Source organism: Charadrius vociferus, unplaced genomic scaffold, assembly GCF_000708025.1.
Source record: "Charadrius vociferus isolate BGI_N301 unplaced genomic scaffold, ASM70802v2 scaffold362, whole genome shotgun sequence".
NCBI lineage: Eukaryota > Metazoa > Chordata > Aves > Charadriiformes > Charadriidae > Charadrius > Charadrius vociferus.
Genome location: NW_009647052.1, coordinates 508,049 through 524,826, shown reverse-complemented (window position 1 = coordinate 524,826; position 16,778 = coordinate 508,049). Strand labels below are relative to the sequence as shown.

General features: G+C 38.5%; 1 protein-coding gene across 1 annotated transcript in view; it reads right to left on the bottom strand.

Moving 5' to 3' along the window:
- The window catches only part of COL12A1 (collagen, type XII, alpha 1), a 101,324-nt gene that overhangs the window by 84,173 nt on the left and 373 nt on the right, over positions 1-16,778 (bottom strand). The window contains 10 exon segments of the mRNA XM_009895757.1: positions 1,289-1,561; positions 2,915-3,027; positions 3,029-3,509; positions 3,731-4,021; positions 4,859-5,032; positions 5,478-5,642; positions 5,756-6,019; positions 6,724-6,780; positions 7,691-7,834; positions 8,591-8,707. Of these exon segments, the coding sequence (XP_009894059.1) occupies positions 1,289-1,561; positions 2,915-3,027; positions 3,029-3,509; positions 3,731-4,021; positions 4,859-5,032; positions 5,478-5,642; positions 5,756-6,019; positions 6,724-6,780; positions 7,691-7,834; positions 8,591-8,707 (2,079 nt within the window).

The following is a 16,778-nucleotide window of genomic DNA, read 5'->3' as shown; positions in this document are numbered from 1 at the left end:
AAGTTAGTTGCCAAGAAAGCTGTCTAGCCCAAATTGTTAGCTAGATCTGAATGGAGAGCTGCTGACGTTTACATGATTGCAGAAGAACTCTGACTTTTCAGGACACAGGGATTTCCTCAGATCAAGATTCTGACAATTATTTAAGGCAGTATCAGTTGCAACATGGGGACACTGATTATTTTTATTAAAGCTATTCATTCTCCTGTCCCTTATGCTCACAAGCTACATATTCTATCAGCCAAGAGTTTTTCTATTTTCCTAAGGAAAAGTTATGTGTGGCCAAAACATTCTGACAGTCATGGAAATATGCACACCAACAGTGAAACCTGTATCTTCCAAACTTAACATCCAAACTAAGCTATTTTCTAAGTGTGTATTTCTATCAGTCCTAAGAGGAAAGAGCAATTAACAAATTTCCATGATGTTTCTTTTGCTCCCTTGGAACCATTTACACCACCAAAGGTCACAAATGACAGCATGGAATAGTGAAAAAGAGTGGATCAATATTTTTAAAAGCATGATTTAGACTAGACTGAGTATTCAACTACTGGAACAGAAAATCAAATTACTGTTGTCCTTCTCCTTTAAATCAGTTGAAATGCATCATGGCAACTCTATCAACAAAAAGTACAGCTACCATGCTTAGATTTACAGCCATTGATCACATAAACTCATACTGACATTAATGGAAGTTTTGAATCAGTAAGAGTTATTGGATCAGACCCATGAAGTTCTGATGGGAAACAGCTGACAAAAAACAGAGCCCCCTTTAAGCCTATGGTACATAAAACAGAATTTCTTTTAATGTAAGTTAGATGTAGAGACAGCAAATTATATAGGTACATGCTCAACTTTAAATGTATTGAAGTCAACATGCATCCCTGCATCAGAGTCATAATTACTAAATAGAAGAGAATAGTTCAGTTGGAAGGGACTTACAATGGTCATCTAGTCCAGCTTAAGTGTATAATGAGATTAATACATGCCAGTTAACTTATTATTGACAACACACCACACTTCATTCAAAAATAGGCCACTGCAGAGAAACACACCATCCATTCAACTTTCAGAGAAAATAAAATCCAATCTTAACAATTTAATGTTGGCCTATTATTAGAATTTTATATCTTTACCAAACGCATTGAGAGACAATAATGTTTATTCTCATCCTGCACAACAGTACAGCTTCTCAGCCTTAGCTGGCTGTTCCACAAACACCCATTCTCTCAAAGCAAATTCTTATTTGAACATACAACTCTCTTGTGTCCGAGAATAATGGGAAGCCTACCTTCTAAGGTGGTTTCCTCTCCATCCAAGGGAGGGCCATCACCATCTTCATATTCAGAAATAACACTGACTGTGTAAGTAGTTTCAGGGAGCAAGTTGGTGAGAACTGAGCTAGTACTTGAAGCTGGTACTGAAACAATGAATTCATCTCCGCCAACTGCTACTTTATATTTAATGAGATAGGACAAAACCTCAGATCCAGCTGGAGACCAGCTCACTTTGAAACTGTCAGATGTTACATCAGAAAATACCATATTCTTTGCAGGTACATAGGCTGTATGGAAATAAAAATGCACAGATGAGGCATACTTGCTAGAATATTTTTAAACACAAAATCTCTAAAATAAATGAAAAATGTCCTTCAATAATTTGATTTATTCTAATTGAACAGATATTTTGTTTTCTGTACTTGCTAATAGCTATCATTTCGTGAAGATCATGTCTAGGTTGTCTCAAGTCACACAACAATGAGTAGAAGCACCAACACAGCGATTTCTACATCAAATGAGAACAGTCCATCTAAAAAAATGTACTTATGAAAACTTAAGTTAGAATCTGACGATCAAGTTGGGTTCCCTCTTTCACATGTCCCATGAACAGCAGTAACATTATGCCCTCAATGGGAACTAAGAATCCTTGGGGTATTTTCAGATGGAGATTACAAATAGGACAAAATAAATCCCAGTATTTTTTCAGGAATGGAGTCAAAGGGGAAACAAGGAACTTGACATGAGGCACAAACACAAACCTGACATCCTGGGCTTGTTTTGGTTGGCCTAGTCAGCCTAACAGTGGGGATGTTAAGACTGCTTGAGCCCTCTAAAACAAAGGCTGCTTTGCTGGTTTGTTCCTCAAAGCTATCCTGAAACAAAAGGCTTATTTTTAAAGAGAGTGGGGTTTTCAATACTGGGGACTATTCAATGTTAGTGTTCTACTAAACATAGGCAGGGACACTGAGGGTGCAACTAATCATAAGTAACTTTAGCTGACCAAAAGTTGGTCATTTAGAAATCTTTTAAATATTAAACATTACCCAAGCTTGTCAAATATGGATGTGTGTGAAGATTTTCATGTGCTATTTCATATCAGTTCTTACAGTTAGACTGAGCATCTGCTATCTCAAATTGTCTTGTCTAAGCCCATTTTAGAGGGGCATTCATTATACTCCAACAATTAATCAAATCACCTTCTGGAGGTGCCGGCGTTGTTCCATTGCCTTTAAAATTCTAAAAGGCAAGCTTAGACTAGCTACCTCATTTTGGACAGCTCAAGAAGAATGGCCCTAGTAAGTAAAGAGTTTCACTCAAGACATTGAACGTAAAAGCAGAGCACATCCACTAAGGTCATTCCAGATAGAAACAAACTTTAATAGCTTCCTAGGTACCTAAGAGGGGAGGGAAAAAATATTTCTCCAATTTTTTTTTTCATCTCCATTGTTCCATTAATTTTCCCCTTGCTTTTAATATGTTTGAAAATGTGAACCAAATCCCCAGTTATTAAAATTATCATTTGCATATGGACAACTTCATCAATATCAATTCTTTAGGTAACTACAAACACAAAACATTGGTTCAGATCTTTTTTCATCGTATTATCTACATTTCTCTAAGTAATAGTAGTTACTTACATTTTTTCCTTATAGCAGCCAGTTCCTGCTCAATCCGTAGGCAAACAGACTGTGTAAGTTCAAACGATATTCTTTGAAAAGCATCAAAATCTTCCACTGTGTAAACATGGGTTTGGTGATGCAATTGCTTCTAACTCTGTACGCACTGCATCCTTCACACCAACTGCAAATATTTCTACATCTGCATCCCTCAGCTTTATTGCAGGTTCTTTAAAAGCATCTGACGATTTTCCATCAGTAATAAGAATCATGACTCTCGGCACATTTGGTCTTGATCCTTTGCTGGTAACAAATACTTTCTCCCTCACATATGTCATCGCTTTGCCTGTGTTTGTAGATCCACCTCTGTAGGGGAAGGTGTTAATAGCCTGAATTATGTCTTCCACTCTGTTGTATCTGTTCAAAGAAAACTCCATATGGGGATCTCTGCTGTACTGGACAAGACTTATCTGTACTTTTCGAGGCGATATCTCAAAGCTTTTAACTAACACTTCCAAAAAGGCTCTTACTTTAACAAAATTGGCGATACCAATGCTGTAGGAACCATCCACTAAAAACACAACATCAGCTTTTACATCCACACCACGTGAGCATTCTGTAAAGAAAAAGAATCACCACTATAAACAGATATTCAATAGCCACAGCATTACAATTGCATCTGCAGGTCGTGTATCATACCCAGTTATAAAGGAAACAAATCATTTTAAGTAAAGCTGTTTCTCATAAATAATGAAGACATGATATTAAAACAAGCCTTAGAGGTTTAAACAACAAAAAGCTACTGTGTGAAAAATAACACAGTACTTCCTAACTCACCCACTTGAACTTTTACTTGTTGTGTTTTTTCCATTATCGTTATTGGCTCACTGGGGGTCAGTCCTTTCATTGCATAAACATTAATTTGATACTCTGTGTCTGGAGAGAGATCTTTAACATTCAGAGCAGTAGTCTGAGGACCCACACTCAGTACATGTTGTTTTCCACCAGCTATCATTGGAATGAACTGCAGCCGATAGCCAGTTATTTGGCTTGTGGATGGATCCCAAGTGATCCTAACAGATTTTGAGGAGACCTGAGTAGCCACCAGATTTGAAGGAGGCTCCACCACTGAAAGAAATCAAAAGCAAACCCAAAATATTAATTACAACTATAGACAGATTTTTCTTCCAGGTTTTTATTTCTGGAATAAATTGAGTCACCTTTGCTTAATCTTTACTAAAAATGGCTTCTTTTTTTTTTTTTTCGCATAAATAAGCACAAGTGAATTACAGGAAAGTCCAAATGAGGCATCAATGAGAGGGTAGAAACATGAACAATGCATTTGTGGTTCCCCGCGTGTAGTAGAAGTTCCAGGAGTAATGCTGCCTTGCTTTAATACTGTTTTCAACCAGAAGTGAAAGCTACACAGACAGAAACACAGAGGAGAGTGTGAACAAATGCAGACCTAAGCAGAGCGCTATGACAGTGGAGTTATCTCTGCTGCCATTTTGGTCAAAGAATAACTAGTTATGGAGAATCTTACAGGGCCAGAAAGCTGCAATGATACAGCTTGACATCTGCGTTTTCTCAGCATTCTCCAGTTTTCATTCCTCAGTTCTTAACCTATTACATATTCTGCCCCTTCACCAAGCAGGTTTTTTCCCTTTAGTACATTTTTCCATAGAAGTGATGCCTGTGTCCAAATTGACTGTATGAGACTCTGATAACTGCACATCATTGTGTTGCCCTTGAAAACACGGAATAATGGAGCCCTTCTAAATCTACTATGTCACATGTTCTGTTCTCCTGTATTTAAATGCACAAAGATGAGACAAGTTTTCCACACTTGCTAAATGAGACAATGGATCAAACTCCAGAAATAAAGCAAAGGAAGTAGGGATATCCCCTTAAACACGCATCAGAATAAACAGAAGTCAATAAATGCATTTATAAAAAGTATCTCACCTTCTTCTCCACTAACCAATTCACCTAGTTGTTCATCAACACCGGAGCACACTTGCAAGATAATTTCATTCTGTATATCCACAATTCCATCAAAATTAGCCACGTTGAACACATGCTTCAGTGAAGGCTGAGATGCAATTAGCTTGAGTTCCTTTGCATCTGCTGCTTTGATTCCTAGAAGTTGCAATAGACAGGACTGTGTTAAGTGGCCGTAAAATAGACACCTTTGAGCACATTCATAAAGTATCAGAACATCCTGGGGTAAAGCTGAGTTTAATTCAATTCTGTCTTCTGTCATCATCAATAATCAAACTACAAAATAATGATCAATGCAATGAGGTGACATACTCCATTTTCAACCTGAGAAAATAATCTGGTATCTTCAATAAGGCCAATGTTGAAACTATGTTTGTCAGTCATCTTAATCTTCATATAGGAGCTACAGAATTACTGTCAAATTATCACAAATGGTATGTTCCACTCTGGAGGTCTCAAATGATCCATTTCAGGGCATACACAAGGAAAGGGTGATATAGCGAAAGTCATGAAACACAGAATCCGTAAAACATAACTTCTTTAGAAATGTTAATCTTTCAATCATTAGAAAAACTCAACGTACCCAAAGAAAAAACTTCAACTCCTATGTTGCGAAGCTCTCTTGCAGGAATTTCAACTTCATCTTGAGCTTTTCCATCCGTAATGACAATTGCTACTTTGGGAAAGCCTTTTCTTGCTCCAGCAGACTCAGTGAAGGTGTTTTGAACCAGGTAATCAATAGCCTCACCTAAAAACCACACCACAAGTTGCGTTTTATTCAGCTTGAATGAACTAAAATTTGAAGCGAATTCGAATTATAAAATGAAATGCTGAATAAACACGTATGTGGGAAATCTGTACCTGTCATTGTGTTGCCACCTTTGTAAGGTATCCTTTTAATTGCATCAATAAGATCATTTCTTCTGAAATACTGATTTAAATTAAACTCTGTTCTTGTATCTGAACTGTACTGAACAACTCCAACTCTTGTCTTTTCTTGCCCAATGTCAAAAGCTGATACAAGAGCAACCATGAAGTCCAGAATATATCCAAAGTTATTTCTCCCCACACTCCATGAACCATCTACCAGGAAAACTAAATCTGTCATTGCACTTATGGAGCATCCTGGAACACAGAGGGGGGGGGAAGTCTCTGTTAGCAAACGAGTAATTGCATTCTTACAAATCAATGAGAAATGTCTGACAGAAACTTAGTAGGTAAAAGCCAGAACAAACAGATATTTAATAGATCGATATTCTTATCTGGAATGTCTTACTTAGGGAAGCGTTATTGACATAAGTGAACACCCATACGAGCCTTCTAGCTGCTGTTAGCAAATGGGAACTGTCACCTAGATACTCAGTTTTGAGACACTTCTCACACTATGCCACAAGATCTGTTACACCACAGCAGATAAAAACTCACATACAAAACTTTCTGCAACAGTTTGATGTTATAGGAACATTTTGGGTTTTTACCACTCCTGCTTTGCATCTTTGTCTCCCCATAATAGCTGCACAGGTTCTTCTGCAATGCCTTTTATCCACAGCACAATGTCTTTTGTTAACAGGACTAAGACACTCATGGACTTGCTTGGTTTAGTTGCATAAAATTCCTAGTTTCAGTACCAACTTTGCACCTTATTCTTTCAATGCAGCTATAAATTCCTTCCATCCCAGTCCCTTCCCAAGTTTTCTTAACTCTGGACAATTTCACAAGTTAATTTCATTTCTAGGTAACACAGGAACACGGTTTAACTTTATGAGGCCCTCGAGCTAGACTTCACTTATCTCTAAAATATAAGGAAGGTGAAAGACAAAACATCTTACTTTGTAACTGAGCTTCAACCTTCTTTTCCTCTGGTACCCCTGGACCACCTGTCTGAACTGCACAAAGCACAAAATAGAGACAATTAATGGAGGAAACCATGTTAAATTTGTAGACATCAAAGAAAAGCATGTAGGGAATTAGGGATGCAAATCTGACAAGCCTCAGAACATGAAAACTTAAATGCAAGTTACGTATACATCACCTGTACTTACAGATTTGACAACATAACATTCAAGGCAACACAAGATACAGAAAATGCAAATAATTAAGAATCTTCTGTATTTGTACATCTTGTACAGTAATTTCCTGAAAATTAACTGCAACATCCCTGGATGAAATAACAGTATTACCGCTCTCTAACACATAGGGGAACTCATAGTAAGTAATTTTCCTGTGGTTGTTTAGGAAGCCTGAGACACAAGACAAAATGTGTCATAGAAGCTAGTCTGCTACACTTAACATTTTTATTTAATTAAATTTATTTTATGCTTTAATTGTTAAATATAAATTATAAAAATTTAAATTCCATATTTTATTATGCATCTAGATATGAAGTGTCACATTTCATTGTTTGATTAAGGTAGTTGGCTGTTCTTTTTTTTCCTCACACACAAGAAGCCAGTCAGATTCATTTGTCACTGGGGTCAATGACAGTCTTAGCCTTGGCTTCAGCAGATGAGGTTTATAAGAAGTAGGTTTAGTTCAAAAGAGCCAGTGGCCTTCTGCAAAGGGTTCTATAGGGGTTGTCAGACACAACATATCCATGTTAGTCTCCTCTTATCTGTTACAAATTATCTCTGCTTTTAGTAGGAATTATGCTTAATGGAAAAAGGCTGTTCAGATAGCTACATCTGATCTTAGTTTAGGTACGTGGCACTTTTGTTGAGGAACTGGAACAAAGCCAAGTTTTGTGAATGACCACTCAGTTATCTTACTCGGTTTTCTAATTGTATTACAGGTACTTACTTGTCAGCTGGCCAAAAACAGGTAGACTCTCCTCTCTTTCATCATATGAAGCTATTGATACAACATACTCTATATCAGGTGTAAGATCTGATAAGACAGTTTGGGTGGTGCTAGGTGAAAGAGTAAATTCTTTAGTAGGCCCATCTGCAATAAATATATAAAACAGTTAAGGCAGCCTTTAAATACAGTAATATCAATGACAAGTTGATAATTAAAAAAAAAAATGCAACAGAGAATAATCTATCTAAAATCCAATGATAATTTTAGAACAATACACTTTCTTTTTTCCTGAATTAAGAATTTTGGAACATGAAACTTCAAACTAACCTGTTTTCTATAGTGAACAAGACTTCTGAAGTGTTTAAGAAATTCCAGGAAATTTGAAACTTAAAATGCACATGCAAATGTACTATCATCTAATAAATCATGATCCAGATGTGATTCAATTTCTCTTTTACACCGATTATCTTTCAAAGTGAAATAGAATAATGGGTTTCTTACACAGCCATTATCAGGAAGTTATGTGGCATCACTGCATCATCGCCTGACACGTGCTACATTTCCCCTGGAAGAAGTACTTGAATGAAGTACAATACAATTCCCTAACTTTAAGGTAAAAGAGGAGCAGAGTGATGATTCTACCTTCTTTTTGGTCCTTGCAAACGAAAGGCATCCAAAACTTATTACTTGCGATCCCCAAATGGTAAACGCTATGGTAAGAAAAAGTCAAACCTGGAACAATCCCTGCTCCTTCCTGTATGCTCTTTGCTGCTACCCAGTCTTGATTACAAACTTCAGACAGATGTTAATAGCTACTCTCATACTTAAGCTAGATATAAGTGAAAACAAACCCAAGTTTTCAAAAAATTTAAGGACATAACAAACTTTCACAGAACTCACCATTTGTTGGAACCACAGTTATCCTGTAACCCACTATTGCATCTGGTGGCCTTTTCCATGACATTTGAACATTATGTTCATCTATAATTGTAAAATTCAAGTCTGACGGTGGATTAACTGCAAAAGATTTATACCAGGTGGAAGTTTAAAAGTTTGAACAAGTTTTGGCAAATGAATAAATAAAATAATGTTGAGCAAAGCTTACTAAAATTGTCTTTGCATAAATTTGTTTCCAACAAATATAAAGATATGTTGTTGGAAAAAGAGTAAAATAAAAGCTGAGAAAATATGACAAAACATCAAAGAGTATACGCATTACAGAGGACAGCACAGAACATATGTTTCTTGAGTTGCCAAGACATTCAAGAATGGCCAGCAAAATCAAGCACAATAGAAAACACATTTGGATACATGTACAATGAGTTCACAGATAATCACCACATATGCAAACATTTCACATAACAATTAAAGGAATTTTTTTTTTTACATGCTGGGTGCAATCCGTACAAGCATGCCAAATCACAACCTGCTTACAATATCATGAGATCATTTAGGACATTGAGAACACAGTACTTTTCTTAATTAGACATCAGAGTATTGATCAGCTTTTAAATATACTCTCTGCATAGTCATATTTCTTATCAATTTCACTGAATTGAGAAACTTGGCAGAGAAAAAAGATATTTTAAAGAATACAGGAAAAGATTGGGCATTTAATGATCAGTAAAACAATTTCTTTTAGGGTCTGGATACAAATATACATGTAAAATGTATATCAGTAATAATGATATACTGATGTATCATTTTATTTCAAAATATGGACAGCTCCACTCCTTTGTTCCTAGAAGCCACTAAAGTGACATACTTTGCATGTGGCTGCAAAGGACTCAGGAACTAAGGGGATAATAAATGGGGTTAGCAATGGTTGCAATTTGCTGAAATATTTGAGCTGATGCAAAAGTTCACAAAAAAAAAATAAGATTCTATCTGTTTACACCAGTTTACTGTACAATTTCAATGGTGTAAACTATTGTTGTCATGTTCCCTTTGCAGCAGGTGTACCCATACTAGTAGTGGCATTTTAACATAAAATGCCAGTATGGTTCCAAACAACACAATGGTTAATTATGAAAAGACAACATCAAAGTATATTTATGGACATTTATTTTACAGAATTTATAGAAAACAGCAAAGAGGGCACCAGTGATCTGAACAAATGACTGCAAATAAAACTTGTAGGAGCTGATGACAGAAGTAATTGAACAGTACAGAAAGAAATAGTTTACATACGCTATTTTGCAGCATCATGCATATGTAAATGAAATGTTGATTATTATTTTTTTAGCTTCCCATGATGGACAAAAGCCTCCATGTACAAGGTTCATTACACAAAGACGTTTCGTAAATATTTTATAATGATATTCTCTTTGTAAAATGTCATGCTTATTCATGCAGTATTTTACTGACTCACTGTCAGTGCATGGTAGGTGTATTATATATTATTGTTTAAATAGGTGTACAAAGTAAGATTAGATTCAGCCATACTTTCCTTAACTACTTGTGAGACCGCTTTGCAGGAATTTTTAATAGACAGATCTTCTCTGTTTCATGGAAGGTCTCCATCATATGTCAGATTTTGTTTCAGTTTTGAACACAATTTAAAGAGCAGATAAAGAAATAAAATGCTAGAATTTATACTTATGAAAAAAACATTGTCCAATTGCAATAAGTAGTATCGAGCTCAAAAAAACTGGCAACCAATTGTGTGGGCATTTTTTTGTTTCCTTTTAATTTACTCTAATTTCCAACCATAGGATAATATGGCTTTGTAATACTGATACAATAGATACGCTAGTATTGAAGTAAATGTTATTTTTCCTATTGTCCATACACAGGCAGTGAGATTAGACCATTATCCTGCATGCACAGTTTATTCATCATTCAGTTTATGAGTATCACAATGCTAAAGACAGCAGGGTAGTTACTTAGTATCAAAATCATGCAACACGTGTTAATAGTAAAATACATTTATGTGATAAGAATATCATTATAAAATATTATTTCAGTAGCAATGGCTCAGGACAAATTTAATGCAAAGGCAGAGACAACTGACCTGAGCATGCTTTTTAAAAAAATTCAGTACATGGAAAAAATAGCACCACCAACCTTGCAAGTAAATTGGCATGTTGCAGCAGAGACTTTAGGCTTTAACTGCTGAAGGACAGCAGCAGCCCAACTTGTTGATATCCAAATGACCGGATTCCAGATAAACTGAAAAAACTGACTGTGAGGAAAAGTCTTTAACATTTTAAAGGATTTAAATCCGTTTTACGAAAATTCAGATGTGGATCTTGGCAGGTAACAGGAATAGTACATCAATACATAAGTGACGTATCCGTTCATCCAGGTGTTCACAGCCTTTTAGAACAGCGTTGCAGGGGACCTCAGAAAGTCCCCCCGTCCATCCCACGGCCAAGACACGATCAGCCACCCCATGTCATTTCTGACATGTTTGCTTAGATCATTCTTAAAGACCTCCACTGTTAGCAAGACTGCCAGCTTCCCACAGAAATTACTCCAATGTCTCGCTCCCTTTATCATCATAAAGTTATTCCCGACACCTAACCCCAGTCTTCGTGGCTGCACTTTAAATCCATTCATTCTCAACCTGTGGCTGGCTTATCAAACTCAAGCACTGAATACTTCTCCCATTGAAATCCAAAAGGAAACCTCGCCTGAGTGAAAAAAAAAGCCAGTTTGGATCCAATGTTGTCAAAATGTCTTCCAGATGGCCTGTGAGCTTTAGATACTCAAACAGAACCTCCGAAACATCCATGGACCTTCACACGGGTCAGGTTTCACCCATGTGAAACCGGCTGTGGGCTGAAGACAAAACCATGGTCATGTGACTGAGAGCAGTAAGTCAATCTGAAGTACTGCAAAACGTTTAGATGATGTAAACCTTATTGTGATAATCAAACAGGGCAACTGTTACTCCACCTTATTGAAATTTTTCTTCCAGAAGGGAATTCACCAGTGAGAAAATAATACATTTGCAATACGGAATCAGACCAGACTTCTAGGAACAAAATGCCCCTGGTTGTGGCAAGAGTTTGTCCCATTACATGGACAAACCTTAAAACTCCACTCTACATAGGCTTAAGTGTGAATGCAGCTTTACTCAAGCAAGCAGTCTTGATGTCAGGCTACTTGCGTAAGTGAAGTTACACGTATGCTGACAGAGTAGTGACACTGCTGATCAGTCTGATCCTGTGTCCATCAAAATCCATGCCAAGCCTCTGATGGACTCGTCAAGGTACGGGATCATGATCGTAACATGTAATGGTATTGTAGTATTGCCTTAATACTGTTCCACTGTTCCACTGTTGATGCACAGAAATGTATGACTCCCCTGTAGGTTTCCGGCGTAGTAAAAAAACATCTTGCTGTATAACAATAATGTTTACACAGTGTTAATTTCCACCACTCTTAGAACTATGATATGACAACTTCCTTGATCAAATATCCTACCTTATGCACCACAAAAGACAAAAAAAAAATCAGACATAATATACTTAATTCTTTGCCACTCCTTGTGTCATATACATGTATAACAACAGTATATTTTCTGAAACAAAAAATATAGAACAAGGCATCTTTCTCATGTTATGTATGTCTTATACTAGCTTGTATTACTTAACAGGTAATACAAACCTAGTATATAAAAGTCTGCAGCTTTTTACAGATAACACAATGTGACTGCTAGAGGATCCCAATGAATATCTTAACAAGAGAGAAGTACAATATAATCAGAAGATCAAGCAATTTAAATCTAGAACCAGATTTAAAAGTGATACAACTTGGAAGTAGCTGTCATCCACAATCCCTATGTGAAACAAAATCTGTAATTCCATTACTGGAGAAGACTCACTATAATTAGCATGTGAAATAACATGTTAGCCCATGTTAAAATAACATACAGGCCACGGAAGCTGAAGAATAAGCCCAGCCTTGCTCTCACTGAGATAAGCCCTGCTGAGGCTGGAAGCGACCAAAACTCCTCATTCACTATTTTCTTCATATATGGTGTAGATTTGACACAACTAACTAGATCACAAGCCCAGTCAAGCTCCTTTGAAGTCAGTGTTGCCATTGAGAATGGGAGAAAGACGAGCTATAGGCTAGCAATGTAGTAAAGAGCAGCTTCTCGGCCTTGTTAGATATTCATTGCCAATCATGACACAGAAACATTGTCACCTGTATGTTTGCATTTTTTTATTTTATACATGTATATGAAATTTCTTCAAAATACAAGATATATAGCTCATAACTGTATTTTGAAAAAAATGTAAATATATATACCTATACATATAAAGATATATGTAACTAAACATAATTCCATATATATACACACTGCATGCATGAATATTTACCAAATTTTATGCATGTTTGTGCATATATATGAATGTGCATGTGTATGTGTGTACATACATACACACATACACTTTGCTTCTAATTAGCAGTAGGAAAAACAGGGAGTTATAGTCACCTTCATGTATATATGAATTTCAATTTCACACATCGATCTACATGGTTCTCTCTTTAGGAACTTGGAAATCAACAGTTAGTTTCTTGAAAGGCAGAAATTGGACATCAAAAGGTAATAAAATAACAGTCCTACCAACCAGTTCCAAAGCTGAAGAGGTGGCTGACTTTAAAAGTTTCAGCTATCCCAGATCATGTCTAAAACATTCAGTCAATGAAGATTAATGTACTCAACACAAGCTTTATTACATGAGAAACTTTCTAATCCTCTGTAACTGCTGTGCTGCAATTATTTGTCATTTACTCTATTGCATGTCCTGGAGAGAGATTTTTCACCTGACAAACCTTTTTCTGCATGACACAAAGGTCCCACACTTGGCTCAGTGATGCCCTCCTTCCCTACCTCCAGCCTAGAAACCAGACTTTTCTAGGTCTGAACCAGGTCCTGAAATATTGAAAAGTCAGCACCTTCATATGCTCAGTGAGATCACATAGAATCAATGATTTCCTCATTCCTTTCCTGTGCCTTTAAAAATCCCTCTGCATTAGGAAACGCAATGCATCACACAAACAATGACATCCTCACAGCACTACCTGGAGATTATAACTAACAGGTTATTTGCATACTAATCAGCTTAACTATGACTAAAATAATGAGAAAAAAAAAATCCTTATCTAGCAAAAGGAAATAGATTTCCCCCTGGCTCTTTGTGATCAGAGATGGAAAACATACTGTGAGAGAAAGAAATCTTGACAGGAGGACACACAGGGAATGCACCGGAGTATTTCAGTGCTGGACCAAAAAGGCAAGAAACAACTTAAACAGAGCGTAAAGTGCAGCATCACGCACAAGAAGTTTAAGCTGAGAGAGAGACGTCAGAAGGACTGCAAAATAAATCAAGGAGAATTTCAGCGTAAAAGAAAAGAGCAAAAATGCCGAGCATGAAAACAGATTTGCTCCCTCGTCCAGGGTAAACACACAACTTCCCCAGTGAAATGCCATGAATGTATTTAGACTATATGTTGGTTTTACCCCCTCTACTGCTATGGTGATTGTCCTAGAAACCTCTGTGTTGCTGAACCTCTGTAGAAAAGCTCTAACATCATTACTGCAGCTCACTCCCTTGCCAACAGCAACAGAGCACAGCTCTCACGAAGGACTCACAGAGCAGCTGTAATGCTGATGAAGAACCAGTTTGACCCTGGAAGATTTAGGAATCTACGAGCAGCAGTATCAGATAAACACCAAATCTACAGGGGAGACTGAAAAATGAAAGCTGAAGGAAGGCAGAAAAACAGAACTAAGATTTTCCTTCCCCCTGCTTTCACTCCATCTTCCCACCCCGTATCAACAATCTTTACCACATCAAATGGCCCTCTCCCTTATCCTCCTCTCACTTTTTCATCCCACCAAGTGTCTACCCACACCTTGGGGAAAGAAAATTCAAACTGCATCTCTTGTGAGCAACACAGGGAGAGCCAAAGAAACAAAAACAAACAAACAAACAAACAAAAAAGAGAGGACTGACTGGTGGTGGACGGCCAGCTTTTCCACAATGTGATTTGAAAGCTGGAAAAACAGACTAAAGGAAAGGTATCGACAGGAGAAGGTCAGTTCAGCAGACAAGATTTAAGTTGTAATGATACCAGAACTAAAGTAAGATCCAACCTGCAATTTACAAGATAATGCAAAATTGAAGCACAAAACTAAAACAGTGCAGGATGATCAGTACAGCACAAACAAAAAACACACTGCAAAAAGCTCTATGAAAGCAATTCCAACCAGAGCAAGTCCGAACGTACTCCTAGCTTTGAACTTCCATTTTCAGCACCACTATTTCTCACTGCACTCCCTACTCAAGACACTTTTCTGCTCTTACTTCAAAACCCTGGAGCTAGGAGAAATTTCTCACAGAAACCTGGCCACTGTAACTAGGTATTTTATTTAATACACATTTCTGAATGCAGAGTAATGTAAGTCCTGTCCAGGAGTGGTCTACAACTCAAAAGATTAGGCTTTATCCACTCTTGTTTAGCAATGGTGCATACTTCGACATGAGTTCTAAACAAGCTTGGCCAGCTTGTCTGGCAATACGTCTAATTTCACCGTTATAATTGTGTGCTTCTCTAAATACATTTTTTGTAGCTTTCATTAACAGTACTCAAGCTAAAACTGGTTTAGACCACACTATAGCTAAATAAAGCACCTTTGCTTACATTTTGAAATAACCTACTCCATACGTGTAATCAGTGGTGCGGAACAACAGCAACATCACTCCTGCTCCAAGCGAGCGAGCTCCTAAGATGGGGAAGAATGCACAAACACATCCACTCCCTTCCTTCATCAAAACTGTACGCTTTCTCTGCTTTCTCTGGCACGGAGGTCCCGCATTTCAAATGCAACCCTGAAATGACTTCAAATGACCTTTTTCGGTTCCTCAGCCAACAACAACGCAGCACGAGAGGGAGGCAGCAGGCTGATTCTCTCCTAGGGTGACCAGATGTTGCACTACTGGCAGAAATGTCATCTTTTTCCAGAAAGCCAGTGTACTTTACATCTGCGTGCCCCAAGCAAGCACCGCTGCTGGGGAGGAGAATGCCCCAGAGGCATCTCTGACACGCCATGCTTTTAGTAGCCATCGGCCAAGGTCACCAGGTCCAGACACAGGAGCTTGCAGCAGGCCACAATCCGACAAATTGTTTCAGTTTAATACAGAAAGAGAAGGAAAGGGATTAAAAAAAGAAAAACAACTGAATTAGCAGACACTGGCTTCTGTTTTTTTTTCCAGTAAATCCGGGGGAGTTCACACACAGCAGTTTGGTTCACCCTATGATGGAGTCAGGTCCCAGAGGTCAGGTCAAGCCATTTCAGTGCAGGACATTCAGCATCTCTATTTCCCCTGGCAGTCACTGCTGGCAGAAATATCGTTATCGTGACCAAAGCGGTGCAGCTCACAGAGAGGGCAACAGGGGAATTGCCCCCACAATTGCTCTTAATCCGCCAGGGAGGCAAATGCACCAGGGTGAGGCCATTTTGAGCCACTCTGTGGCAAGTGTGGTGGCCGTGATGGCTCTCCCCAGGTCTTCATCCCTACAGCTGGAGGCAAGACACTGCCATGGGCTGACAGGGACCTTAACCTCCAGAGAGACTGAGCTGGGGCCCTCGAAGGAGGAAGAGGAGCAGAAAAAAAGGCCTCGTTGGGGGTGACGGCGCCACATACATGCCAGAGCCTTGGGGCCCCGGCCGCCACAGCCCAGGTCCAGCAGTGCCCAGGATGTATGTCATGGTGGCAACAGCATCTCCCCATGGGTGTCCCCCAGGTTAGAGCCGCCACGGAGGCTGAAGCATCCCCAAGGGAGGGTCCAGCCACCCCAGGGCAGGGCCGGGGGCCGCCCAGCCGAGCCGGGGCGGCCAGTGTGCCGGCAGGCCGGCGGGGTGGAGGCGAGGGGTCCGGCCAGGACAAACCACACAGGCGCAGAGAGCCAGATTCTGTTGGAGCATTTTATTTCAAAGCTGCGGGTTGTTGGGTAGTGGGTTTTTCGTTTCCTCTCTCAACACAACTAAACAAGACTCTACAGCACAGAGACCAGCCATTCTTGGTCTGTCAGCGGGGCAGCGCCACAGACCCCAGCCGTGCCAGGA